General features: G+C 48.8%; 1 protein-coding gene across 1 annotated transcript in view; it reads right to left on the reverse strand.

The window, feature by feature from the left end:
- Window positions 1–1,051: 1,051 nt before the first annotated feature.
- VANGL1 (VANGL planar cell polarity protein 1) overlaps window positions 1,052–27,956 on the reverse strand; it is a 45,087-nt gene continuing 18,182 nt past the window's right edge. The window contains exons 4-8 of the mRNA XM_056139124.1: window positions 23,657–24,264; window positions 7,938–8,071; window positions 6,320–6,452; window positions 5,327–5,561; window positions 1,052–1,939 (exon numbers count right to left, since the gene is read on the reverse strand). Coding sequence (XP_055995099.1) covers window positions 1,679–1,939; window positions 5,327–5,561; window positions 6,320–6,452; window positions 7,938–8,071; window positions 23,657–24,264 — 1,371 coding nt within the window. The 3' untranslated portion in view covers window positions 1,052–1,678. The remainder of the gene's footprint in view (window positions 1,940–5,326; window positions 5,562–6,319; window positions 6,453–7,937; window positions 8,072–23,656; window positions 24,265–27,956) is intronic.

Raw genomic sequence — 27,956 nt, forward strand, 5'->3', positions numbered from 1 at the left:
AACTAAGACTGGTCGCACCATGGTTTCGTCCTATGTGCTTCTTGTAATGGAACCGTGCAGAAGGACATCCTGGCGCCACTGTACAGGAACTTGTTACTTCATTCTCCTCTTCTGACACATCTTTTTGAGCTGACGGCTGTTTACTCAAGAGTGGTGTTTACTGTTCAGATACCAATGTCCACAGTCAGTTAAGATTTCAGAAAGGAGGAACCTGTACCCCTGCAGCCTGCTTCTGATCTGGTCACCTGCACACACAGCTTGCCTACAATCACACACGCAGTGCTTCGATACTCTGCTCCTTCACCCAAGCTAGAGAACTGAAATCCCATAGGAAGCGAGTGACGACTCCAAAGGCTGTGGACACAGAGAGGCAAATAAAGGCACAAATGGTCCCTGCAGGTGCCTGGGTATGGATCTGTAACTGCCACACTGGGGCTGGGCGGTGACATGTCAGCTCCTCCCCACTCAGCTTGGTGCAGCCCTGTTCTGCTGTGGTGAGCCCACCCAAATGAGCCACCAGTAAGAAACTCACCCAGATGAAGCCTCCTGGACCCCAAGACTGGCTCTCTACCTTCTAGTCTCCCAATGTTGCAGTTCAGCCTTTTCCTGTTTCTTCATTTTAACAACTATGAGACATTTCAACCCTAAGGGCTCGGCGAGCCGCATCTCTGCTTCTAAGCGGCAGACGTGATGAGTGGCACAGTGATTGTGGTCTGAAAACCCAGGGACCGACAACAGCTGCATCGCAATGGGCAGAGTTTGGCCTGCTGTGGCAAGCCATGTGGTTTTTATCTCTGGGAAAGCACATGACACCACCCTGAGCCCACCAATCCCAGGGGCAAGGGCCAGGCTTTCCCTGGTGGTGCATGCAAGCTGTGAGGGGCCATCCTAACAGGTCTGCAGGGCCCTGCTGAAGGGCTCCTCATGGCCAAACTGTGGCTTGCAGAACATGTCCCAGGTGGCTCTGTGGCCTGGGCTCTCCACAGTGCCACCCAGGGGGGACACTGTGACACCGGTGGGCAGTCTGAGGAGGGGACCATCCACAGCAGGCCAGTGGGGAAGCAGACCAGAACCAGGGCAGGTGGTTTTTCTCTTTGGGAAAAAATAAAACAGAATCATTAAGAGCCTTAAACGGCCAGTGCCCACTGGCTGTAATTTTTCTCTGAAGAACGTAAGGCAACAAAGAACAAAGAGGAAGGCAGGCATCTCCTGGATGGCCCATGGCTCTGTGGGGGACATTATGCCGGACAATAACAGACACAGAGACATATGCAGACATGTCATGTCTGGTTCCTGAAACACAAGAAAGATGTGTCCCCTACAAGTCTCGAGTGGACGGGCAGCCGCAGAGGACACGGTGGAACAAAGGCGGGTGGAAGGCGAGGTTCCGAGGAGCAGCAATTCCGCTTTGGTTACAGCTGTCACAGACGTGCCAGGGAACGGCTGCTGAGACGGCCTGTCCGTGCACGCCGACGGCATCAGTGCCTTCTTGGTCAGGGCGGGCAGCCCCTGCTTCCTTCCAAATAAAGTGCAGACGGGCAAAGGGTGCTGGTCTAGCATCCGCCAGTTGTAGTCAACAATGAAGAATTTAAAAAAAAAAAAGATGCCTCTCTGGTATACATATATATCTTTATATATTCTTTCCTTTTCCTTTTAATAAAACCACAAATATAAAACCTTAAACTGAAGTCTCGGACTGTAAGCGGAGGACAAATTTGTGAGACTTGGGGTCTATGAACTCCTCGGAGAGAACGATGAAGGGGATCTTCTTCACATTGACCACGAGGCTGAAGTCCAAGCACTTGAGGACAAACACGCTGCCGTTTCGCAGCCCGTTCGTCACAGCCTCGTCGCTGACGAGCCTCCACTGTGTGGATAGCCAGCGCTCCTTGTCATACTGCAGCGTGGGGCCTGCACTGAGGTAACGCTCGAGGAAGGCCTGAAGGCAGAAGAGAAAGGCATTAGGGAGGAGCATGCTCTTCGGGCTGTTCCTCTGATGACAGAACACTCCCCTAAGAAGCAGAGACAGACACCAGAGCCTGCTCGACAAGGATTCTCATCAGGCCCTCATGCAGAACTTGTGGGCCTGGAGACAAGGTTCCTGAACTTCAACCTTCCTCTGCCAACTCCCAACCTAAGGTAAGCCTGCATCAAGGCAAGGAAGAAGTGGGGGTCAGTCCCCATGATGGCCCTGAAGTCACGGCTCAGCCACCGGCCCTTTCACAGGTACTCCGCAGATAACATTCTGGAAGCAAGCAGAATAGTAAGGAAGAAAGTCATATACACAGAATGCCCCTCTGTCACCCCCTGCTGTGGGACTGGCCGCCATGCAGCTCCCTGAAGGTGGACACCACAGCGGGCCCCGCCATGCAGCTCCTTGTAGGTGGACACCACAGCGGCCCCACTATAGGGCTGGCTGGAGGGAGAGGCCGATTCTGACCGGCAGCACCAGCGGCAGCAATGCCGGAGCCCATGTCCACCCCACGCAGGAGCTCTTGTCTTGGGAGTGCTGAGCTCCTGGGGTACTCGGACACTTCCCAGCTCCCCTCCACAGGGCCTATTTCCCCTGCAAGATGTTCCCCTTCCTCCCAGCCCTCTACTCTTCCCAAACTGCTCCTTGCACCACTCAGACCGAGGGACTCAGCCCCCTCTCCTCTCCAGTTAGGCGCACATCAGGACTTGATGGGATATTTCACTTTCTCAATAATTACTGCTGACTCCCTACCTACCCCCTATTAGAACTGACTCTCGGGGGCAAGGAATACTGCTTTAATGGTGAATGTCCAGTGTATCTGGTACATACTAGGAATTCAACAGTACGTGTGATGAGTCAATACATATATTGGTTTAGCTCCACGAAGGATAGATGGGAGACAGTGATATACAGATGGACAATTCGAGGAGGTATCACTCAGGAACAGTGCCTATGTCCTTCACCTATGAGCAAAATGCAGAGCCAAGTCTCCAGTGCAAGATATACTTTAACGTAAACATCATTCCTATTAATTATAAGACACAAGAACTAGAGAAATTAAATATAATTTTTAGAATATGTATTCACTGGAAATCACATATGAAAAGTTATCCTATGCATAAATTAGTGTTTCCTTCATTGTTAATGTATAGGACAACTTTTCATATGTAATTTCCAGTGAATACATATTCTAAAAATTATATTTAATTTCTCTAGTTCTTGTATCTTGGATTAATAGTAATGAAGGAAACACTAATTAAAATGACAAATTGATTTCCATTTATTTATGCTGGCAATGATTAAGAGTAACACCTGTCAAATGTGGAGGGAAAGTCTCATATGCCTGAGGCAAGACTGTAAAATACTAACACTTCTTCTTTTTAGTATTATTATGTTTGTGGGCCACACTGGCTTACTCCTGGTTCTGCACTCAGGGATCACTTCTTGCAGGCTCGGAGAAACATATGGGGGTTGAACCTGGGTCAGTCACATGCAAGGTTAGTTGCGTATTTTCTCTTCAGCCCCAAAATATTAGCACCCCTTAGGAGGACAGTTGGGGCAAGATCTGTACTTTAGATTCAGATATTCATCTAGTAAAAACTTATCCTTCAGAAATACTTGCTCAAAGGCACAAAGACATATGTAAGAATGTTTACTGCTACAATATTTAGACTAAGGGTTGGCAAAGTTTTCTCTAAATGTAAATATTTTTGTCTTTGCAAGCCACACTCTGTCACAACGACTCAACTCTGCCAGTGTAGACAGAAGGCAGCCATAGATGAAATATAAATAAAAGGGCATAGCTGTGTTCCAGTAGTGATTAACAAAACCAGACACTCCCTGGTTGAGAATAATAAAAGATCTTAATCCAAATGCATATCAATAGGTGATCAGTTCAACATATCATGATGTTTGGGGAGGTTGGAACAAGAGGCAGCTTAAAAGAGGTAAGTTTGATCAGTCTGGCTGAGATCCAGAAGAGCTGAGATGGCAAGAGAGGCGAGAGGCAGTCTGCAGTGAACAAACTTCTTCACTATGGGACGTGCGCCATCCCATCTCTGTATTTGCCATTTTGTCTAAAACATAAATACACCTGGAGGCAAAAGCATGAATCGAAGACATCCTTCGTCCCCTCCCTGAAACAGCAACCTATCTGGCTGCTGGGAAATGAAGATTGCACCGGGCACATTCTACTTTAATTACTGAACCTTTACACCCTCCTCACCAAATCTCTTATTCTTAGTTCAGAAAAGTATATACCCACCACACTCCCTACCTCCCCACAGAGTTGTGAGGATGTTTTTGTTTGGTTGGCTTGGTTTCTATGCCTTCTAGATCTTGGTATAGTATACATTTTTTTAAAGGTAGGACAGCGGGCAGAGTTCTTGCATGAAGCTGACTCAATTTTAGTCTGTGGCACCCCATATGGTCCTCGAGACCACCAGGAGTGATCCCAGAGTGCAGATCCAGGAGTAAGCCCTAAGGATAGTCAAGGAAACCAAATAAATAAGTAAAATAAAGTAAGAAATAAAAAAAAAGTAACTTGAAAACTTTCAAATATCAAAAAAAGAGGAAAATTCTTGTGTTCTATATGGAAATACGTCAGTTTGCGTATGTAGACCCAATGTCTTCATATGCAACCCTGTATTCAAGTGCTGCACTGTAAGGTAACAAAGGTAACCAACCTCCCATGTTTAAATATGGGATGGCTCATATCTTAAAAGTTATTGTTCTATTTTAAAGTCATTTCCAGTTTGGATTAATTTCAGGTTGTCTGCCAAAAAAAACACTGATACGTAGATCTATGTATGTTTCAGATGCTACTGAATAATTTTCTGGTATGATTTCTTACAGAATAGTTATGAATTCCTTTCCTAACATTATTTTATTAGTTATAGATTACTATGGAGTAGCCAGCCCAGATAATGACCTTATCCCCACTGCCCTAATAAAGGTCATTCACTTTGGTTCTTATCACTATTTTATGCATCACTTATGAATATTCTCTTTCAGCTTCCATAGAAATGCCTGCAGTAAGGTAGGTATAAACATCATTTCTAATTTACAGATGAGGAAACTGAGGCACAGAGCCACTAAGCTGTCTGCTCGAGGTTGCGTCACATCCCCTGTTGGAAGAGTCAGCCCCAGCCCCGCAGGAACTACAGTATATCCCTAACTATGTTCCACTCTGTCTCTTGGAAAATGCGTTTCCTCCTTCTGCTTGCTCCAAGCCTTCAGAGGGGAAATTTGGAAGCCAGTGCACCAGAATCATAGAAGCAAGAACCATAAGGTTTGGTGACTAGTAGCCCTTTGATGTGATCACTCCGAGAGTGAGGGTGGTGGCAAGTGCACCTTTGGGGTCATGCTGTTGGTGATGCAGAAGGCCAGGTGCTGCAGAATGCTCTCCATGCTGTGGTAGTGCTGCTGCCTCGTGGTGCGCAGGTACTTCTGCAGGGCCCGGGCCATGGAGGGGAAGATGGCCTGTGCGGCCTCTCTGGGGTCCATCACCTCCCCGGGGGCTTTCTGCTGTTCCTCGGCCTGCAGACGCTGGATGTGGATGAAAGCCTCCTCCACCGCAACGACCAGCCTGGGGGCAAGGAAGCGGGAATGAGGCTGTACCTGCTGCAGGGCCAGGCCCTGGACTCCCCTCCCTTCACCGAGCACCTGCCTGGGCCAGCTCATGTCACCCAGGATAGGAGGGCAGTCAGGCAAGAGGGAAGCTGGGCAAAGGCAAAGCTGGCACGTGGCCCAGGGACAGGGAGGTAATGAAGGAGCAGGCTGGGTCCAGCAGCTGGCTCTCATTCCCATCTCAGCACTCGACAAGTGCACTGCTGAGACCCACCTTGCACTCCATCTCTAAGGTTAGATGGGGGGAGAGGCTAAGATGCCCCCAACATGGAACAGACAGGCTCTGCAAGCAGTGGGGTGGCTGTCGATACAGACCCACTCTACAAAGAACCAGAGCAACCATGCCCCTGCAACTCCAGTCCTATGGGGAAAGGAATGAGGAGACTGGCATGCGGGTGAGAAGCCGTGTCTACCTTGGATGGAGCCAGCCAGTGCTGGGGACACGGGGACGACTCAGTGTGAGGGCCTGAGTCCTGGTGAGAAATGCAAACTGGTGGTCCCACCTCCAAGGCCCACTGAAAAGCCAGTCACCCTTTGCAGGTGCCCAGAGCTCAGAGTCTGAGCTGTAACAGCCCCTCCGTTGTTTATGCCCAAGAAAGGAGGCAGGGCAGGAGACGCAACAGAGTTTGGAGAGGTCATGTGATCTCCCTGGGCCGAGAGGGCTGAGAACATCTTGCAGCACCCACGGGTGTTGGGATGGGAGCTAGGGGTGTGAACCTGGCTCTCCGCTTCTTCACCCGCCGCTCGTGCTCAGCCTCTTCATAGTAGAGCTCATTGTGGCTGGAGTCTCTGCGCCGAGCGGCCGCAGCGATCATAGCCCGGGACTGACCCGTGGCATTGTTGCTGGGCCCTGGAGGAGAAGGACAGTGGACAGAGAACAGTGTGAGTGAGGCTGGACCCACAGACAGCTCCCCTCGTGCTCTGTAATGCTGTGCAGTGGCATCCCATGGGTCTCTGCACACAGCCCCACAGTCACTCCCTGCTCTGTGCTCAGCGTGCTCAGAGCAGACAGTGTACACAGCAGACCCCAGTCTGACCAGCAGAAACGGAGACAGAGCTCAGAAGGCCACCAGGAAGGGGTGGCCTTAACATGACAGAGGGAGCGAGCGCTGAAGAGGGGACCTACCATCTGCTACATGAAGCTTCAGTTTGGCGATGAGGGCAGCTGGAAAACTGCATTTCAGCCGCCGGAAAATGAGAGAAAATGAGAAGAACAGGGAGAAAAAGGACAGAGAAAACAAAGCCAAGGGGCACCGAAACACGTATCACACGCAGGAAAACAGGCCACGTTGTGCCACACAGATATCCGCAGCCCTGACAGCCTGTCTCTGCACATGGACTCAGGAGTCATGTTTGCTCCCTGGCCACTGACCACCCAATGCTCCAGAAGGAAAAGGCAGACCTCGGGCTTTCTCAGGCATCACCTATTTGTTCAATGACTTAGTTTTGCTAATGGGAGTTTTCTTGAGTTTGCAGTGCACGGGTGCAATTTATCTGTTCTACCAAACTCCAGCTCTCAAACTCGGGGTTAGGGGGGCTAGCTGGAGAGAGTACAGTGGGCAGGGCACTTGGCTTACACGCAGCCAACCTGAATTTGATCCCCGGCATCCCATATGATCCCCCAAGTCCCACCACAAGTAACTGCTGAGCGCAGAGCCAGGAGTAACGCCTGAGCAACACCTGGTTTAGCTCCAAAACAAAAAACAAAATGAACAAACCAATTGGGGTGGGTTGGGGAGCAGAACAGCACCGACTGAGACCACTAATCAACCACCTGGCTTGCAAACAACACGATCCTCCTTGAGGATCCACAAAGTTCTTGGCGTGACCCTGAGCGCTCTATAAGGAGTGACCTTGTGTCCTGTTTCTTACGTGTTACTATCTGATCCCCCAGTCCAGCCTCTGGCCTGCTCACTCAAAGGAGCCCAGCTTCTTGCCAGGACTAGAACACCATGTCTCTTGTCAGATGCCTGAGCTTTAAGGGCCAGAGTTTCCATCTCTGGGTGGTTTATTCACATGCTGAAAAGCAGATCCCTTTGCACATCATTTGCTTCAGTAGAAAATATTCATAGCAGGAGGCAGGAAATGCAGAGCCTCTAGTTTTCTGTCATAAAATCCCGCATATGAAGGAAACTCCCACAGATGTGAACTGGTAATCAGTGACCCCTGAAAATGCCTGTGTGCAAAAAATAAGCCGCAGAAAAAGACATCGTTCTGAAAGGAGAAGGCCATAAAGAACCCTGCTGGGCAGGTAAAACCAAACAGACCACCAAGTCTCAGTGAAGGATGCCTAACTGCCTCAGGCCCACCCCACAGACCCGCATCAGACACATACCATCAACATTGTAGACCTTCAGACCCGCCATGTGCTTGGCCGCTCGAAATTTTGACGCTGTTAGGAGGTTGGGGTTATAGATGGTGAAATCTTTATAGTAATTTTCCAGAACCACCAATGCTGCTCGCTGAATACTGGGGGGGAAGAAAGGGCAAAATTAATGCCAAAGCTTTTTCATTGAGTAATGAGGCCTCTGGGGAACAAAACCCCCTTGTGGGATCAAGTCAAACAACAGAACACCAAGCACAAGTGCCTAGAGGAAGACACTGAGGGACGCCACACCTCAGTCTCCAGGATGAGAATTGATTTATTGACTGATTGATTCAGACCACAACTGGCAATGCTCAGGGATCACTCCTGGATGGCTTGAGGTACTATATAGAATGCTGGGGATCAAACCCAGGTCAGCCACATGTAAGGCAATGCCCTGCCTGCTGTACATACTATCTCTCCAGCCGATTTTGAAGACGCCTCATTTATAAGAAAGGAAACTGAGAATCCCACAAAGATCAAGAGGTGGAGTGATGCTCTTGATCTCAGATGCTCCACCTCAACGACTTCAGTGGAATACACATTGGGATCTGTTTTCCAAGGAGCAGAACTTGCCCCCTGGGTGCAGAGCAACTAGAGAGGCGGCTACAGACTAGATTCTTCCCCTCCCCACTCCTGGCTGTGGGGTGCAGTGGGCAGCTGCCACTCCTCTACCTGAAGCACGGAGCACTATGTGGCCCCCACCAGACCCCACTCTCTGCACCCTCCTTACACAGCTGTCTAAGGTCCTTGGTGCCCTATGGCCTTTCAACTTTAATCTTTGGCTGGCGTGGTCCCTGAGTGAGGAGAAGAGAGAACTCCTGCAGGCAGGGGCGAGTGGAGAGAGGGTGCCCAGACTCGCTCCTGGCAGCGAAAGAGCTCATACTTGATCTCAGACACAGCCGCCCCCATGCTGAAGAGTGACTTGCTAACAGCCTGGCGATGTGCATTTCACAGACCTCATCCTGTCTTACCACAACACACAGCTGCCCTACAGTGCAGATGGTGATCCACCCACGCTGTCCATCCCCCAAATGCGGAGGGTGTTTCCAGTGAGGGGTGGCTTGTGGGGACACAGCCGTCCCCCACCAGCAGTGTGCTGACTCTGACCACTAGTGTAGCTCATCTTTGGTCATTTTCTCCCTAACTCCCTGCTCAGCTGTTCAGACACCTACAAGGGCGACTGACAACTGCCCAGCACCAGAACGGGATACCCATTTGGGAGGCCCATGCTGCACTCCGAGTTCTCTGGGATACAGGGATCTCCACTGCACACCCCAATTCCTTCTGCTCACATTTTATAATCCACCCTGCAGCTTCCCTTCAGCTCTGGAGAGTAAATCAGAGTCCAAACACCATCTGGAGTCAATCAGCAAACCTCCTGACGTGCAGTCATGACCACGCTTTCTTCCATGTCTGTCACTGCACCTTGCGCAGGGATCTGGGGACCTGCCTTCAGCTGGTGCATCTTAGCTGTGCTCACTCTCCTGAGGCTAGGGCACCGGTGAGACCAACAAGTGTAAAGCAGCCCATGAGGGCTCAGAGCAAACTCGCCTTTTGGAAGCCCTAGTCATAAGGTTGCTCATTTCTTCAGTTCACTCTACTAAAGTTCTACGCCTGTGAATGCAGAGGTTCAATAGAAGAGCTTCTCCCTAGCCAGGAGTCCATGGAATGGCAGGGCTGGGAGCGGGAATGCATGTGCAGAGGGAAGCTTCTGACTCCTTGGAGGGTGCAAGAGTAGTATAGCCCTGCAACAGTAACTCTGCTCCAACGTGAGTTTTCAAGTTTGTTTTGGTTTTGGGTCACACTGGGCAGTGCTCACCCCTGGCTCTGCACTCAGAGATCACTCCTGAAGGGCTCAGAGGACCATATGGCTGTCAGGGATAGAACTTGGGTCAGCCACACACACACAACGTCCTGCCTCTCTACCACCTCCAACCCCCCCAACTGAAGTTCTGTGTCACCTTCTCAGTTTCTGCTTAAAGCCTTGCCTGGTGGGTCCAGTTTAGCACAAATTCATCACCTCCTGGCACCTCTGTCTGTGGTATCTTCTACGGGGGAGGGTGGGAAGCATTTCTTCACCTCCCACTCCACCTAGAGATTCTCACTATTTCTCCATGCCAACACAACACAAACAACCTCAGCCACCCACTGCTCTGCTCCTTTCCAGAGAGCCTCTGGGCTTCAGGGAGGTACAGAACCCCTCAGATACCTGCACGGGTAGAGGTGCCAACTACTTTACACTCCACTTCAAGGCTGACGTGGAAATAGCTCCAGGCACCTGGATTTCAGCAGGATTCCCTGCCCCGCCCTTCCTCCCCCCAATCAACATGAAAAGATTAAAGGGCGACTCTGAAGTTATTCTCAGGCCCATCTTCAAAGCTTACCCTCTTGTGGCAGCTGGCTCTGCTGGCTTTGGTTTTCCTGTTCAGTCTGGGGAGTCATAGGCCTGCACTGTGGGCAAGGGCCAGCTGGATGGAGCTGGTAGTCCCAAGCAGATGGACAGGGCTACCTGGAGGAGCGGCAGCTGCCCACGCCCGCCTGCAAGAGGCTTCTCCTCCACAGGCTCACAGCCTGCCCTTTCAACACGCCCTCTCAGGGCTTTCTAGACTGGACAGGTCTAGGAGCTCCACATCCAGCTGGCAGCCCCAAGGGGTTGGGCAAGTAACAGGACAAACCCTTCATGTTCCCTATGTAGACCTCATTAGCCTCCAGAACTTGAGACCCTGGCCCAGAAACACTAAACAAGATATCTTTCCCTCCAGCTTGAGCCTCTCAACGGAACCACCGGAATGTGCCAAAGCCAGTACTGGACCTGGTCAGCACCCCAGGCTGACAAGAGAACATGGCTGCTGGAGGCTCTTGGGATGAGCATGATGAAGACCCCTGAGCACGACACAGGCCTCTGAGCACGACAAAAGCCTCTGAGCATGATGAAGACCCCTGAGCATGACACAGGCCTCTGAGTATGACAAAGACTTCTGTGTATTCACAGAGAAACACCCACCCGACTCTCAGAAATAAAAAAAGACTCTGTGGCAAGAGGGCATCTGCAATGTCTGGGAACAAAATAAGATACACAGGGATCAGTCCTGGCAGTGCTCAGGGGACCTTATAGGATGCCAGGATCGAACTCAGGTTGGCTGCAAGCAAGGCAGATGTTCTATCACTTGTACTATCACTCCAGCCCATGTACTTAGATTTTTTAAAAATCATTTTTTATTAAAACACTGTGATTTACAAAGTTAGTCATAATACAATTGCTTCAGACATTTAGCATTCCAACACCACCCAGTGTGACCTTCCCACACTGGGGACCCTGAATAACCTCTGAGCACTGTTGGGTGTGTCTTTCAAACAAAAATAAATCAAACACATATGATGTCAAAATAGAATTATCAAATCTTTACGTGGAAAAGCATAAGGGAAAAGAAGTTGGTAAATTAAAGAACGACAAATAAAAATAATAAAAAATGTATAGAAGACTAAAAATATACATTTTACTTATACATTTTGCAGGTTTGAATTTTAAAGAAAGAAATATTTTATAGGTTATACCACCCAATTGTAGCAAGTCAAAAGTGATTAGAAAGTTAAAAGACTGAATAGAACACCCTGGTTAAGAAATATGCAGATTGAGAAATACGCAGCTTTTAAATTGAAAATGCTCAGAAATGTTGTCTTAGCTGACTGAAATTGCTAATCAAGGTAAAAGATGTATGATTCAAGCAATTACCAGATTAAATATAGTTTCTTATTTTCAAGACACACAATGTACCTTTTGGAATACTTAAGCACACACACACACACACACACACACACACACACACACACACACACCCCTAAAGTGCCCTGATTAAAAAGGAAAAATTCTGTGAGTTGAGTTAGAATCCAAAATGCCATTCTCCACCTTTTATTATTATTGTTACTACTACTATTATCATCTTGGTTGTGGGGTCATTACCATGGCACTGTTCAGGGGTTATTGCTGGCTCTGTGCTCAGGGGATCAGGTTGTACTAGGTATCAAATCAGGGTCGGCTGTATGCCAGGCACATCGCTTACCTTCTGCTTTGTATTTCTTGAACTCTCCACCTTTCCAAGTAGAGGAACCCTACGTCAGTCCCACCGAAGGGTCACCACGCATGTTCATTACTGAGCTGCATCGCTCACGTGTGGGGCAGAGGATGTCAAGGCCAGAAGGACTGAAGCCGCTTCTCCTCAGCCCTGCGCACTGCAAAGACTGAGCACTCACGGCTGTCTTCCCGCTTCTTCCACATGTCCCCCTACAAGTAACTACCGGAGGTGCCCTGATCACTGTCAGTCTACCTGCCACTGGCAGTCATCTTCTGACTGTCACAAAACATGGGTATAAAGAGAGAAAATGGACTTTGAGAGACTCCAGTAAGTTGCTGGCTCCGGCCAGGGATATCCAGGGTGGTACATATGATGATTCTTCTGATCCAAGGTTGACAGTCATTTCATGGCTGGTTGGGGACCAAGTCTGTCAGAGAACTGACTTGAAGGCCAGGAACATCCTAGTAAATTCTAGAAGCTTCCTGTGGAAGGAAGTATGATTCGCTGAGGGGACACTCTGCAGGCCATAGGCACTGCCTCTGTCACAACTCCCCAGGGTAGGGCCAGAGGAACACCATTTTCCCTGGCCAAGCTCACTGCTTAGAATCTTCTTACCCTATCCTTGGCAACCTCTAACGAGAGTCTCTACAAGGCCACCGTGGACTGATTCTCTTAAGAAAGCCTTTTCCAACTCTGATCCCAAAGGTCTGCCCTTAAACAAGCATCCCGGGTTGCTACCCTGTGGGGCTGCAATCTCCAGGGTTCCTGGTGCTGGGCTCACTCTGCAGCTGGCCTATGAAAATCCCTCAAGCACCCCAAAACCAGGACATCTCCTTTGACTCCAGACACTTTGTTGGCTCAACTTGCTCACATAGGGAGCCCTTGAGTTCCCATGGTAAGATCAGCAGTGACAGTGAACTTCGTAAAGTATACGATTTCAGAAGCAAAAAGAGATGTACAAAAGCAAACTGTCCAATTAGTCTAGTCTCCAGACTCGATCATCTCTGGGAGACGAGACTGATAAGAAAACTGGAGCTGGGGAGAAACTTGCCACCTCTCTAATCAGCAAGGGATTCAGAAACACAGGCAACAGCCCCACGGAACAGTCCCCATGCAGCAAACCCTGTAGTATAGGCAGGCGGAGCTCAAAGAACAGATTATGGACATGGGCCAACCAACTCCAAGGCCAGTCCTCTCCTGAGAAAAAGAATCCTGAGCCAATTAAGCATTCCAACACATCCGCCTATGTCACTATCCAAGAAGTACACTATCATCGAGCCCATTTTTTTTGTGGAAAACTGAACATCAACATCACTCCAAGAGAAACTTATCTGCCACCAACTACTCCACATGAAAACACAAACACAGGAATCCCAGCTATGCATTTGTAACAACAGCAAGGATGATGGAATTTGCAGGATCAGAAGCAGCCAATGCTATTATCAATGGAAAAGCGATCTCCTTGACTCTGCTTGGTCCAAGCCTGAACTCCTGCAAAGGACAGGGTGGCAAAGGACCAAGTCAATTGTCCCAGGGAATTCAACAGCCACCTTTGAATCTGAAACTTGCTGCTCACCATGTTGCCTTACTGGCCTACTTTCACTTCATGACAAAGAGAATGGAATGTGAAATGCTGTGGCCTTTTGTGTCTAATCAAAAGCACGAAAGCACTTCCAGTGTCATTGACATCTGTTATGCAACTGCCATGGCAACGGAAAGCAGGGTTCACCTCTGTGTCACCTTTAACCTGGAAAAAAGCACCTTCAAGCAGTTCCAGCTATAGTTCATGGAAATCTAAATGACAGAGTTGTGAAAGATTAATTCTAAAAAACAAAAACAGATTTATGTACTATTATCTCTCTCCCCAAGGCTGCCTACCCCATGCCCTTCGTACATTTGCTATGACAGGAAGTATACAAGGTACAACAGGAAATATACATGATACAACACTTTGGCTCTTTCACTAATTCTTGGATCTGCTCTTGAACAAATTATCCCATTTCCAGGGTAAGTACATACAACAAACAACAACAACAACAAACCCCACAAAACACTGAGATAGCAATCTGGTTAGTAGGCTCCAAATTTCTAAAATAGTCAAATTACTGCCAGAGTCATAATGAAAAGACTTGGGCAGTCTGCTTGCGGTGAGTAGCTCGAGAGAGTCTGCTGACAGGCCATGAGATCCAAACAAAGCTGGTTCTGGCTGAAGTCAGACCCCACTCGTGGCAGATGTCTCTGAGCCTACTGTGTTGACATTGGTGCTGCAATGAATTAGAGGTTAATTAATTAATGAATTAATCAAGTGTGAGCCACCAGTGGTATGTGCCCATGTGAATGTGTTAAACATCAATGGGGACAATTCCAAATTTCTGGACTCTCCCAGATTTCTAAATCAGCTGGCATTCAGGACAAGAAAAATATAAGTGACTTGGGAATACATTCTCCAATTGCTTGCTTCCCAAACTGGAGGTGGCATAATGGTTTCTGTCTCTTCTAGAGATTACCTATAAGTGTCCAGCCTGAGTGGCTGACAATGGGGCATGGGGGTTTGCATGTTTGTGCAAATTGGGTACCCATGTATGCCCCTATGCACATCCCTCCCATCAAGGGTACTCCTACAGGCAGTGCTCCAGAATAGGGCCCCTTCATGCCTTTCTCCTTGAGGACTTAAGACATAACGTCATGCTATTCTTTGCATGCATCATTACCTGCCAACTCTCAGCCTCTCGAAAATCAAGTCTCACTACTGAGGCAGCCAATGTACACAAATGAGAAAAAAAACTGGCCTTCAAGTCAGAGGGCCTGGATTTCCAATACTACAACTATGCAGTCCAGTATAAGTCATTCCCCTTTTTTTGGCTTGTTTCTCGGCCTGTTTGAGGGCAATCATATCAACTACTGTACGTAGTTGTTGAGAAGAACAAATTGGAATGATGTCAGGGGAAGCATTTACCGATGACAAAGTACACAAAGCCTCAAGCAAGTATAAAATATTATCCTATTATTAATGAGCCTCAGCATTTGGCAGTAGATGGGGAGAGCTGAAAATGGAAATATTCATATAATATTTGTGGATAGAAGTGTTTTCCAACCTCTACTTTCATTGTTTCATGAAATTTTAGACATGGGGAGACTAATGTTGATCAAAGTAGAGACTCAAGACTCAAAACCAAAGTCTCTGGCTCCAATTCCCCATTTGCTCCCTGTTTTCAGACACACTGCAGGTGGCATCCAGCCTCACCTGGCATAGAAGGGCTCCTGAAGTTCTACCCTTTGTGCTACCCACCCAGTTTCTCTTTCCTGTGAAAGCCCAGCAAATTCCTCAAGGAATCAACTCACCCTCCTCTCTTTTAAGTCTGGTTCTGCAGACGAGATCACCGAGATCTGAACCATCACATGCACACAACCATGTATACATGACATATACACACAGCTGCTTGGTATTCACTTTGCCTTGGATTCATTCTATGGTGGTTTCCACCATGAGTATATACGTCCTTGAGCTCAGAAACATCGAGGCTGTGGCACCAGCCTATTCAGACAGGTAGCTTTCAATGTGCTCCAGAGCAGGAGGAAGGGAGAGAATGGGGAGGGGCGACTAGGGGAACCCTCATTCAGCTCTGTGTCACTTCTTTCCACCTGTGAAAGTGTTCCACTTAGCTTTGTCGACAGAAGTGGCTTCCTCCCTATAAACACAGAAGTGTCTCTTACATGTGAGCAACTCGGGTAAATGCTGATCTCCACTCTGATTACTTGGTAGGAGAGTGAGAGAGGTGATGAGCGTGGCAGCTAGCACAGAAGTGAGGGGGCACAGGTTGTCTTCCGGTGTAGGCCTCAATTTCCTGAAGCCGAACAAAGACACGGGAGTTCTGAAGAAGACTCCTCGCCAGCACTACGCGCTCCATCCACAGTCCTGTGTGAATCATGAGCACCTGGAGACCAAGCTCTGGGACATGAACGTCACTAGCTCCCAAGTCCTCTGGCTTGTGAGGAGCAAGTGCCACCAGCACCCAGACAGGGAAGCAGCGACTTCAGGGACATGAGGGCTGCAGTGAAGACCCACAGAGGAGGAACAACCCAGTTTCTGTCATGGCTGGATGGCGGACCCCCATGTAGAAGTCACAGAACAGCTTTGTGCAGCTGCAACAGGCAGCTGGGCAGTATTCCCCAAATCCTTATGCACCTGGGGTCTCAGAGTGGGATCTTCCTTTGAGGGCCTTTAACTAATGAATTAAAATTAGTCATGGTCTGTGGGGTCTTGATAAGAGGACACGGGGCTGGAGAGACTATACAATATGTAGGGTATCTGCCTTGCAACTGGCCAACCTGGATTCGATTCCTGGCTCTGCACAACCTCAATCCATCTTCTGCATTTCAAAGTGTTCAACCACCTCTGGAGGCTACAACACAGACCCCAAGTCTGGCCCCTGAAACTAGCCCTGCAGGAATGTCAAGGAAAGGGAATTCTGCCCCAAATCTGAGCAGGGCAGGGCAGGCCAATGGTCTCTGCCATGCCTTCCCCAAGAGGCAGCAAGAGCTGCAACTCCCCCGGTTTGTGGGTATCCCTGCCTCCCCCCTCCCCCACCCGAGCCAGCTCTGGTATGACAGAGTCAGGCTCATTTGCAGCCATATTCAGGAGAGTCCCAGGGACAAGGATATGATTAGCCCTGAATGCTGCCCCCTTCCCTCCACTAGGAGACTGTCACAGGGGAACCCGGAGCTCTGTTGAGCCTGCCTCTTAATTAAAATGTTTGCCTTCCAGCTGCACTGGGGAGGGAGCTGACACAAACCCCACTGGCAGCAGGCAACGAGCACCGCGGAACACAAGGCTGGGAAGGTGACCCCTGGGACTCAGCTCCAGCATGACACGTTGGGGGATGACAGAAGCTCTGAAAGACAGAGACGCCTGTGGCGCCTCATGTCCCAAGACTGGGGGGCGTTTGCTGGAGGGGACACAGCTCAGGGGCCCACCCTGTTGGCACCTCGGCTGATTTGGCCACAACACCGACCATCGTGGGCTCCCCAGTCCAGGCAGGAGTCAGCTACAGACAGGCACTGAGCCCCTTAGCTGACAGCAGCAGGAAGGTTGACAGGGTTTGGGGAACTCAAAGAATCTCCTGAGTATCAACCGGGGGTTGGGGGAGTCTCAGCATCTCTCTACAGCCATCACTCTCCTAAGTAAATGATGCTCTCCCAGGAGACAGGCATGTGCACCTGCCCAGAGCACTGACCAGGCCTTGGGGGTCTTAGTGACTCCATCAGTCAGAGGTGAGCCAGGACCTAGGAGCTGCCTAACAAAGTGCTATCACTGTGCCTTACTTCTGGCTGAGAACCCACCATCCGCCCTGTGTGGGGCTGTCCCCTCTGAGCCAGGCGGGCCCCCCAGAGAAGGCGAGGCTGTGGCCACAGTGTACTGGAGGTCTCATGGCTGACCGCAGGCTGCACCCTGTCCTGGGCACAAAATGCCTTTCCAGGGGTATCTGGCTTCTTCAGAGCTGAATCTATGGGCGAAAACAGGGTAACACCCCCGCCCCCCCATCCCTGCTCCCTGAGCAGCAGATGAGGACAGGGAGTAAGGGCACCTCCTGGCCTGCAGAGGCCGGGGGCCTTTCCTGCTCTAGCCTAGGGGAGTGCAGACACGCAAGGGGCCCCCTCGCCATTGGAAAGGCTCCTGGCATGTCCCTCACAATGTCAAAGTGACTTTGATGTGCAGGGAGTGGGGACATTGGGCGGCTGTGGTGTGAGTCTGTCCAGGCAGGAGCCAGGGCTTCTTGAGTTTCCCACATCTCCCTGCTGCCGACCCCACAGCCGAGCTCCCTACGAGGTCACTGCTGCGGCTCAGAGCAGAGCTGTGGGTAGTTGCAGGAGGAGCGCCAGTGAGCTGTGGTTCCAGCGGGCAGCTGGACAAACAGAGTAGCCAGTGCCCAGCTCCTTCCTCTCTGGTCACAGCCACCCTGAGCAGGCACCCACGGGCTAAGCCACAAACGGCAGCACCGGGCCTGCCTGAACCCCACCCCAGCCGGGCCAGCTGGCCAAGGCAGACACACTCAGCCTTCTGTGCACCTCCTTGTTTTCCTCCTGGGCCATGGGGACTGGGGATGAGGGCCGACAAACATCCTTACTGGAAAGCAGTTACACAAGTCAAACCATCCATTTCTGAAGTGGAGACTGTCCAGGAAAACATAAAGGCAAATGGTACGACCCCACGCTGCAGGGCATCATTCAGAGACACCCCTGACTTAGGGTCGGTGCTGCTGGACACTCCCAAGGCTGCCGAACATGAGGCAGGGATGCAGCCGTGTCTCACAGGTGTGGGTGCCACTGACCGGGAACCGCAGGCGAGAGACTCCCCGGGGAGCTGGACAGGTCCTGGAATGGCTGCAGTGATGCTACTGTCCACAGAACTCCCACTGCCAACTAGAGAGATGAAATACAATGGGGTGCAGCAAGGCCCAGGCCCTGGGCAGGACGTGGCGGAGCTGGGGGAGGGACAATGAAAGCTCTGTTTTGGCAGCTCCAGCACTGCTCACTGACCCTGCGGCCTCCTGGGGCCTTGGGGTCAAAAGTCACCAGTATACAGAAAGTTCTAGCCTCGGTCTGTCTGGGGCCCATCACCAAAATGACAGAGTAGCTGAAACAACAGAAATTTATTTTCTCACAGCTCTGGAATCTAGAAGTTCAAGATCAAGAGCCACTGGGTTCTGTTTCTAGGGAGAGCTCTGTGCCGCTTAAAAGCCTTCTCCCTTCTTCCATGCTGACCCTGCCCCGGCCTCGGGTCAGCCTGGCCATTTCTTCTCAGACCCTATCTCCTTTAACCTAAAATACTACATTTTCAATTGCAACCACATCGGGATGTGGAGCTGCAGCCTGTGATGGTGGGTGACACTATTTAGCCCACACCTGCTGCCCCCAAATCCCTGCCTTTCTTGCATGAATATATTCCATTCATCTAAGAGCTCCCAAAGTACTAACTCATTCTGGTATCTGCTCCAAAGTCTGAATGTCTAAAACCTCATTTCAGTAGCTTCTAAATCAGGGAACTCCCCCAACCAAGTCTCATTAACATCAGGCAAAGTTTCTCCTCAGCATGACCCGTGCCCCAAGTAGGCCAGGTGCTTTCACAAAGCCCTGGTGGGACAAGCACAGGATAGGACACTGTCAGCAAAGGGACCCTGGAGAGAAGGAAGGGATGACATTAAGCAAGTCCCAAGCCCTTGATTCCATCAGAACTAAACCCTTAAGAAGAATCCTTTTTGGGGTCTGGCGAAATAAAACAGGGGTTAAGATGTCTGCCTTGCATGTGGGCAACTCCAGTTTGATTCTAGCACCACATTTAGTCCCCAGAACATGGCCAGAAGTGATTCCCCTAAGCACAGAACCAGAAGTCAGCCCTGAGTCCTGCCAACTGGGTTCCCAAAACAAACAGTAAGAACAATCCTCTTTGTTTCCATGCTCTGTCTAAAGGCCCACTGGCATGGTGAGTACCGGCTTTTATGGCTTGGTCCAGAAAGCCCTCTGCAGTGGCCAGCTGGCCAGTGGAAACTGAGGTGGAGCAGGGCATCCTCTGAAGCCAGCAAGAAGGTGGCTGCACAGGGCCTCTGGGGAGCAGCCCTGAAGACCCCCCCCCCCCAACTACTGTCAGCCTCAGTTTTCTCTCTCCTAGAGTGACATGATCTTGCTCGCACCCTCCCCTCACTCCACCTGTTTCCTCTGGACTCAGCAGGCAATGTTTCCACTGACATAATCCTATCATGATTTTTGGCTTCTACAGAGATGGCCCATAAATCTCTGGGGTTGCCAACCCCCCCATCACACGGTTCTCTAACCACACCCTGGGTACTCCCTTTAGTATGGCTTCCTTTTTTTGGCAACTGTCTGAAAATTTCTTTTACATTATTGTCCATTCATTTATGTTGGTTTTGGGGCCATACCCGGTGCTGCTCAGGGGCTACTCCTAGGTCTGTGCTCAGCACTCCTGGCGGGACTCAGGAGGCCATATGTGGTGCTGGGGATTGAACCTGGGTTGGCCACATGTAAGGTAAGCAGCACCAAACAAAACCAAAAGGATCATCTTTTCTCCTCTGTCCAAAGCATGCGGTCATGCTTATTTCCATCTAAGAATTTGTGGGGTGGGCAGGGTGGCGGGGAGAGTGAAGGCACAACTTTCCAGAAGGACTGAGACAAGAGTTCTTTTAGGGTTTCTCTTGATGATTATCAGCTACCACTTTTCACTGATGTTTCATGTGCCTCATTAGAGCAGCTCTTCCCCACTAGATAAATAAATATATATATGTAAAATTAAAGAGGTAAAGAGGCCCTCCCGTTGATCGTCGATTTGCTCGAGCGGGCCCAGTAACGTCTCCATTGGAGACTTTTGTTGTTACTGTGTCTGGCATATCGAATACTCTCGGTAGCTTGCCGGGCTCTCCGAGAGGGGCGGAGGAATAGTCAGTGACTAAATTTGTGAGAAGAACTACATGCAAAGCAAGAACAAGCAGGCTCAAAAGAAGAGACCAAGCTGGCAGTGGGAGGCTACCATGTCACGGACTGCATGAACCGGCCCTTCCCCAGTCCCCATCTGGCCCTGCCTTCGCCTTAAATCTGGGCTGAGCTCTGACTTGTTCCTCAGCAAGTGTATGCAGGAGAAGTAGGGATGAGTCTTCCAGGCATAAGCTTTCAGCACGTGGGAGCGTCTGGCTTTTGAGTCAGCCACTGGGAGTCTGGGGCAAAAAATCCAGCTACCTAATTAAGTTATTACTCTCCCAGCAGGGAGGCCTAGGGAGAAAGAGAAAGTCGGTATCATGGGAGAAAAAGCCCAACCCCAGCTGACTCATCATATGACGACAATCACACAGGGACCAATAACCACACAGGCAAAAAAGAAGCTCCTGCAGAGCCCAGCCCGTGGAATGAATAGAAACATAAGAAGCTACTCTTCTATGCTACTAAGTTTCAGGGTGCTTTGACAGCTATTGTAAAACCATTTCTTCCGCACATGCAATGTATAGAAAGTTAAAAGGGAAACTGGAGAGATAGCACAGGGGTAAGGTGCTTGCTCTACAGGCTGCCAACCCTGATTCTTTCCCAGCACCAGAAGTGATATCTGAGTAGTCAGAAGACAGCCCTGAGCACTGCAGGTGTGGCACCCCCCAAAACAAACCAAAGGTTTAAAAGGTTTAACTAGGCAAAGAATCCAGGAAATTGCACTGGTTCTCAACAGCAGGCTTTGTTGACTGAATAAATGCACGGAGGTGAGGAACGGCCACAGTGGGGGGGACGCACCCTCTCTGACAATTTTCTACCTCTCTGGTCCTGGCACTTCAAGAAAAATGAAATAGAAGAAAGTAAACACATACAGGTAGCACGCCAGCTGGCTCATGAGGAGCCTGAAAAAAAAAAAATGCTTCTTGTAAGTTCACTCAAGCTCTAATGAAGCAGCACCATGAACAGGAACTTAGGACCAGAGAGAGAGTACAGTGGCTACAGCACCTGCCCTGCATGCAGTCAACCAGTGTGGCCCCCGCAGCCCGTACACCCCCAGTATCACAGAAAGAGCCCCCTGAGCAAGGTCAGGAGTAAGCACTGAACACTTTCGGGTATGGTCTGACTGACCCTCACAAAATAAAAACCATAGCCAGTACATCTATTCAAAGTGAAGTTGTTAGGATCTTTCTGGAATCAGCCTGGGCTCAAATCCTGGCTCCCACCATGAGAAGCTGGGCGGCTATGGACAGCCTCCTGAACTCTCCTACACCTCAGCTTCCTCCTCTGCAGATAAGGATAATGACATGTGCCTCCAGGATGGCTGTGTGGCCTGGAGGCTGCAGGGAGATTCGGGGGTGCGGGTGGGGGCTGCAGGGTTGCAGCTCAGTCAGGTCAGTTCCTGGGCTTCCACTCGCCTGCCATCACAAGAGAAAGATTTCAAAACTGAAAAACTGTCAATAAGGACAATTACAGGTCACTTAGTTTCTCTTCTTTTCTCCTGGGTTTCTCCCCCAAATGATACTCAGAGAAAAATTCACTTTCCACTAAAATCCTGTAGCTCACTGTGAAAACCAGGACCAAGAAAAGTGGGAGATGAGTTTTGGGGAGAGCTACAGTCCAGTGCAGGGCTGGCTCACAGCAGGGCTCCCTCCTCCATAGCAGACCCCTCACCTATATAAGGGGCACTCCCACACTGTCTACACTGCAGCAGGCCACCAGGAATAGAAGACAGTGTGAAAGGGCCAAGATATTCTTGGTAATCCAGTCTAAGTTTAGAAGGTTCCTGCAACTACTTGGAGCATCTCACTTTGTACAACAAAACCTCTCTATCTCTCTCTCTTTTTTCTTTTTGGGTCAAACCCAGCTGTGCTCAAGGTGTATTACTAACTCTGCCCTCAAGGATCACTCCTGATGGGCTTGGGGGATCATATGGGGTGCCAGGGACCAAACCCAGGTCAGCCACATGCAGGCAAATGCCCTGCCTGTTCTACTATCTCTCTAGTCCCCAGAACCTCTTTCTTTAGTGTTTCAAATAAGTTCCAAACCCCATTCTTGTCAACAAGCAGGGACTTTGCTGTACTTTTGTACTTGCTGTATTTCTATGTACTTTTTAGGAGAGTTAACAAGCAGCAGATTTGCTTTTAAAAAAAAATGAAAGACTATTCAACCTTTTGACAACTCACAAAAATAGTTCTGTCGATTATATAGTGCCATCTTTGAAAACCGCAAGAATCAGAACTTACTAGGGCACTGCACCTCGGGCTGCTCTGGGGAAGGCTTGCTCATGGGGCATGTGACTGGCAGAGCTGAGGAAGACATGCTGTTTTCCTCCCTCATGGGGCCTTGTTCTTTCTCTATCTGAATATTCGAGTTTCCCCTTTCCTCCAATTTGCCAGCTGGCTCATGAGGAGCACTAAAAACTAAACACCACATGAAAGATGCCATCAGCAAGCATCACTCAGGCCTGGCATCGGGTCAGCTGGTGAAATCTGGGGTGGGCCTTGCCATATCATATTGTACAAATTAGTTAGAAACCCCAAACCATAATCTGTACTACAGAGATTAATAGCTACATCCATGGTCTCAAGGAAAATGAAACAAGACAAGCTCGACAAAGTCCCTGCTCCAAGGGGAAATGATAATAAACTAAACAATGCTCATTACTCTCCTAGCTGACCACAAAATAACTAGATGTGATACTGAGGTTGAAAGGAAGACTTTGAGAATTTTCTCATGCACGCCTTTGATACTCAATTTCTACAAGTTTGGAGACTCTGAGTGACTGCCTGAAGCAAGATACCTCTGAGAGCAGCAGGAAAAGGAACAATGACAATTCTACTGTGGGCAAAGGGAACACCTGAGATTCTGTGCACCCTCTGGTGTGGAGGTCAGGGACAAGGCAGCAGCCGTTGGTGTGCATCAGACACACCCTCCCACAACCAATACCTCTACCTCACTGTCTTCTAGCAAGATCTTTCCCTCCAGAATGTTCCACCTTAACTCAAGGACAAGGGCATCAGCAATCTAGCCATTTGTATGTATTACACACACACACACACACACACACACACACACACACATGCTCCCCCCAGTTCTCGGCGGTCCTTTCCCTCTGTGTTCCCTTACCTCAGGTGTCCCAGGCTATAGAAGCGGGACTCGCCATCTGTGGAGCGAACCACCTGCAGCGTGAACATGGGCTGCAGCTGGCGGAGCTCTAGCAGGACGATGGCCAGGTAGTGGATGAAGAGCAGGGCGTCCACCAGGGACACAGCATACTGCACAATGCCCTGGTAATTGCGGTCCCGAGAGTCCAAAATCCGGACCCCGTAAAAAAGCCAATAGGAAACCACGAAGAGGAAGATGAGGACCAGCAGAAGGGCACGGAACACAAACACCCGTGGCACATCTGCTCTCTGCTTGCGGAAAAACAAGGCCCAGGTGCCGATGAGGAGGATGAGGAGCTTGAAGGCCACAGAAATAAAGAGTCCCTCACAAATTGTGCCGCAAGGCTCCAGCTGGTCCCGCCACAGGATGGGGGGCAGCAGGATGAAGGCAATGGGGGTGAGGAAAACTAGGAGGCCCAGAAAGGCAGCCACCGTGAGGCCCAGGTAGCGCTTGCAATCCAGCCCCACGCTGTCCTCCAAGTCCTTGCTGATGCGGGCGATGTCCTCCTGTGAGATGCTGTGCTCCGAGGTGCCCGTGATAGCTGTTGTGGTCTCACCCCAGTTGTCGTCCTAAGGGAGAAAGAGAGTGAGGCATGCGCTACCTGGGGCCACCTTCCTGTGGTCCCTAACTGGGCTCCTGATCCCAGATGAATTTTGGCACCAACAAAAGAACCAGATCATGCAGCGATCCAAAACTTCATTGAGATCAGCCACAGAAGAAATCCCCGCCCAGTGAAAACAGGTCACAGGAGAGCTCTTTCTGGGGTGGAATAGCCTGCACAGTCCTGACTTCAGGTTGCATAGACACCAGCTCCCTGGAAAATGGAAAGCTTAACTCTCGGAACACCGAGGTTTTTAAATGAACAACTTGCACTGTCATTTTTAAAAACCGTCATCTTTGTGTCTTTTCTAGCAGAGGAAACATGATTTAACCTGTTTGTTTATTTGGGTGCTTCGTTACTATACCCTGTTGGAATCCCTGAGAACCTCAAAGGGCCAGGGGCTATTTGCCTGCAATAAACAATCCTGAGAGCTCAGGAATGGCTCTGCATTTTCTTCTCAATTCCTGGCTGGGTGATAAAAGGCTGACAAAATCTAACCCAGAAGCTCCAGAAGGGATGAAAGGGGGGGCTTACAAAATCCTCCAGCACTGGGAAGAGCAAAGACCCAAGGGAGAGAACTTACACCGTCATGAACAAATCAAAGCTTGCCTGCATCGAGCATACACTTAAACAAAAAATTGTTTAAAGTTTTTGTTTTTGGTTTTGGGCCACATTAATTTGTGGTTTAATCTGTGCTCAGGGAACCCTCCTGGTGGTGCTCAGAGGACCAGATACCCAGGTGGCGGGATCAAACCTGGATCTTCACCAAAGTGGCAACAAGCAAGGCAAGTATTCTGTTACTGTCTCTCTGGCACCCACACTTTATCTTTAAAAAAATAACTCTGTGGTTCTTTAAAGCCAATTTAAAAAGCTTTCTGATAACATTTCCACTAAACGAACTAAGTCATTTAATCATCCATAGCCAGGAAAGATCAAGTCCCCCCTGAAAATGTGTTCTCAGGAGAAATAAACCATTGTGGGTCAGAAACAACCAAGGTTCTATGATGTTGTCTTTTACTCTGCTGCCTTCTTTTTTCTTTTTCTTAAACTTGGAGGTAGGTTCTCACTGGACTATTTCATTTACTTAATAAACTCAATTGTCAGGGCTTAAGGTGACTCTGCTGTTTCACTGGTCACTGTGACTCCATTCCATAGCGGGAGCAGAGAAAGAAGGAATGAAAAGCCTCATGGAATAAAGGTATTTTGCCTTGGAGATACATATAGGTCATTTAACTTGTGGAAACAGTCCAATGGAAAGTCAAGTTAGGTAAATGTGTAAGACACCAACTTAAAAAAATATCTGCTTTTGGGTTAAAAAAAAAGCAATCAGCAAGCTAGAAATCTCATTGCCAAATCACCTTCTATATAATAATGATTAAAAATGTAAGCTATTACATGGACAGGCAACACACGTAAATAAATAGTTCTCTGTGGGAAGTTCCAAGTTAGCACATAGAATGTGATACTGAAATAACTATTTAAGACAGCGGTTAGAAGCAGCCAGGACTGTCAAAGGCATCAGAGGTTGCCAGTGGAGGTACAGAAAGGCACAAACTGAACTGGCAGTTTCCTTTACATTAAAACACATACTTAGCGGCAACACTGGCCTGGCAACTCCACACTCATGTTTTTACCCAATTTAAAACACAATTTAAAACACATGTCGACAAAATGACTGGTTCCAAACTCTTTAACAGCTTTTCTCAAAACAGCCAAGAGGGTATCCCAAATCCCTGTCTACCTGGAGAATTGCTAACAAATAGTGGTGCACTCAAACAAGTCTGCTTGATTTGGGGGGTTTGGGTGGGGGGAACAATCACTGAAAGACACCAAATCATAGATAATTCTCAAAGTTATCATAGTGGGTGAAAACACCAAACAAAAGACTAAGAATCCAATTTTATGATATCCCTAAACAGACCAATCTTGGGGCCACAGAGATAGCACAGTGGGTAAGACATTTGTACGAGCCTACCAGGGTTTGATTCCTGGCACTCCATATGGTCCACCAAGCAGTGTCAAAAGTGATTCCCGTGTGTAAAGCCAGGAGTCAGCCCCAAGCACTGTTAGTGTGCCCACCAAAGCAAACAAAGAATTATGATTAATTTAAAAAAGATAATCTCATGTACGGTGATAAAAATCAAACCAGGATTTGTCCTTGGAGGGACTGACTTAGAACATAAGAAAATTTTCAAGAGTGATTAGAAATATATGACAGAAGTGTGGGATATAGTTTTATGGGGTGGTTAAGACTTATCCAACTATACTCCCAAGGTCTGTTTATCTCTCTGGGTAAATTTGCTTTTACTAAACAAAAATATTTAAGGACTGAAAACAGAAATTTAGAGGATACATAAAGTTTACAGTTTAACAGTGAAGAACAAATACTGCTTCCAGGCTTTTGTACTCGGCCTCAAATTAAGCTAATAATCAATGTGAGATAGGCATTACTCATCCTGTGTGGGGATTCTACTGGTGCCATACTTCTTTGATCTTAGCACTCACTCTCTCCTTCCTGAAGACTAGTGAAAGAAATCTCCCCACTCCTTTAAAAATGTGTATATGTCTGTGCTTTCAAAATGCAGATGCCCAAAGGGCCTCCTCAAGCTTTGTGCTCTCAGGAGAGGGTCTAAGAGTGTTTGATGCTGGCTGTATCTGGCTAGTGAAGAAACTAAGACGCCCTGAGGGTATGACTGACCTGGGTCACAATGGTGCCTACAAGGGTCCAAGTCCCAGCTTTACCCACTACATCATCCCATTCCATCCTGGGAATATATCCCAGAGAGGCAAAAAAGTATAGTCGAAGTGACATCTGCAATTGTTTGTTCATTGCAGCACTCTTTACAATAGCCAGAATGTGGAAAAAACCTGAGTGCCCGAGAACAGATGACTGGTTAAAGAAACTTTGGTACATCTACACAATGGAGTACTATGTAGCTGTTAGAAAAGATGAAGTCATGAAATTTACATACAAGTGGTACTACATGGAAAGTATCATGTTAAGCGAAATGACTCAGAAAGAAAGGGATAGACACAGAAAGATTGCATTCATCTGGGGAACATAAAGTAACAAAATAGGAGACTAACACCCAAGAATGGCCGAGATTAGTACCAGGAATTTTACTCCATGGCTTGGAGGCCAACCACACATGCATGCTAGGGGAAAAGGGAGCTCAGCTAGAGAAGGGAGCACCAAATAAAGGGTGTTGGGAGGATCCTCCCAGGATGGGAGAAGCATGCTGAAAGTAGACTATAGACCAAACATGATTGTCACCCATTGCCTCTTTTGCAAACCACAACACCCAATAAGAGAGAGAGAACAAAAGGGAATGCCCTGCCACAGAGGCAGGGTGGAATGGGGGGGATGGGGGGTGGGAGGGATACTGGGATCTGTGGTGGTGGGAAATGGGCACTGGTGGAAGGATGGGTTTTTGATCATTGTATAATTGAAACCCAAGCACAAAAACTTGTAAGTCTACAACTGTACCTCATGATGTCTCACTAATAAAAATTAAAAAAAAAAAAAGTAAGCTCCAACCGCTTCCTAGTGCCGCTTCCTCTGAGATGTGAAGAGGCGAGTCTTTAGCGTTGGTCCCCTGCAACTGCCTACAGGGAACTGTTACACTTCAGGGTCATCCCACTCACTCCCTATCCAAACCC

This window comes from Sorex fumeus, unplaced genomic scaffold, assembly GCF_029834395.1.
Source record: "Sorex fumeus unplaced genomic scaffold, SorFum_2.1 ptg000131l, whole genome shotgun sequence".
NCBI lineage: Eukaryota > Metazoa > Chordata > Mammalia > Eulipotyphla > Soricidae > Sorex > Sorex fumeus.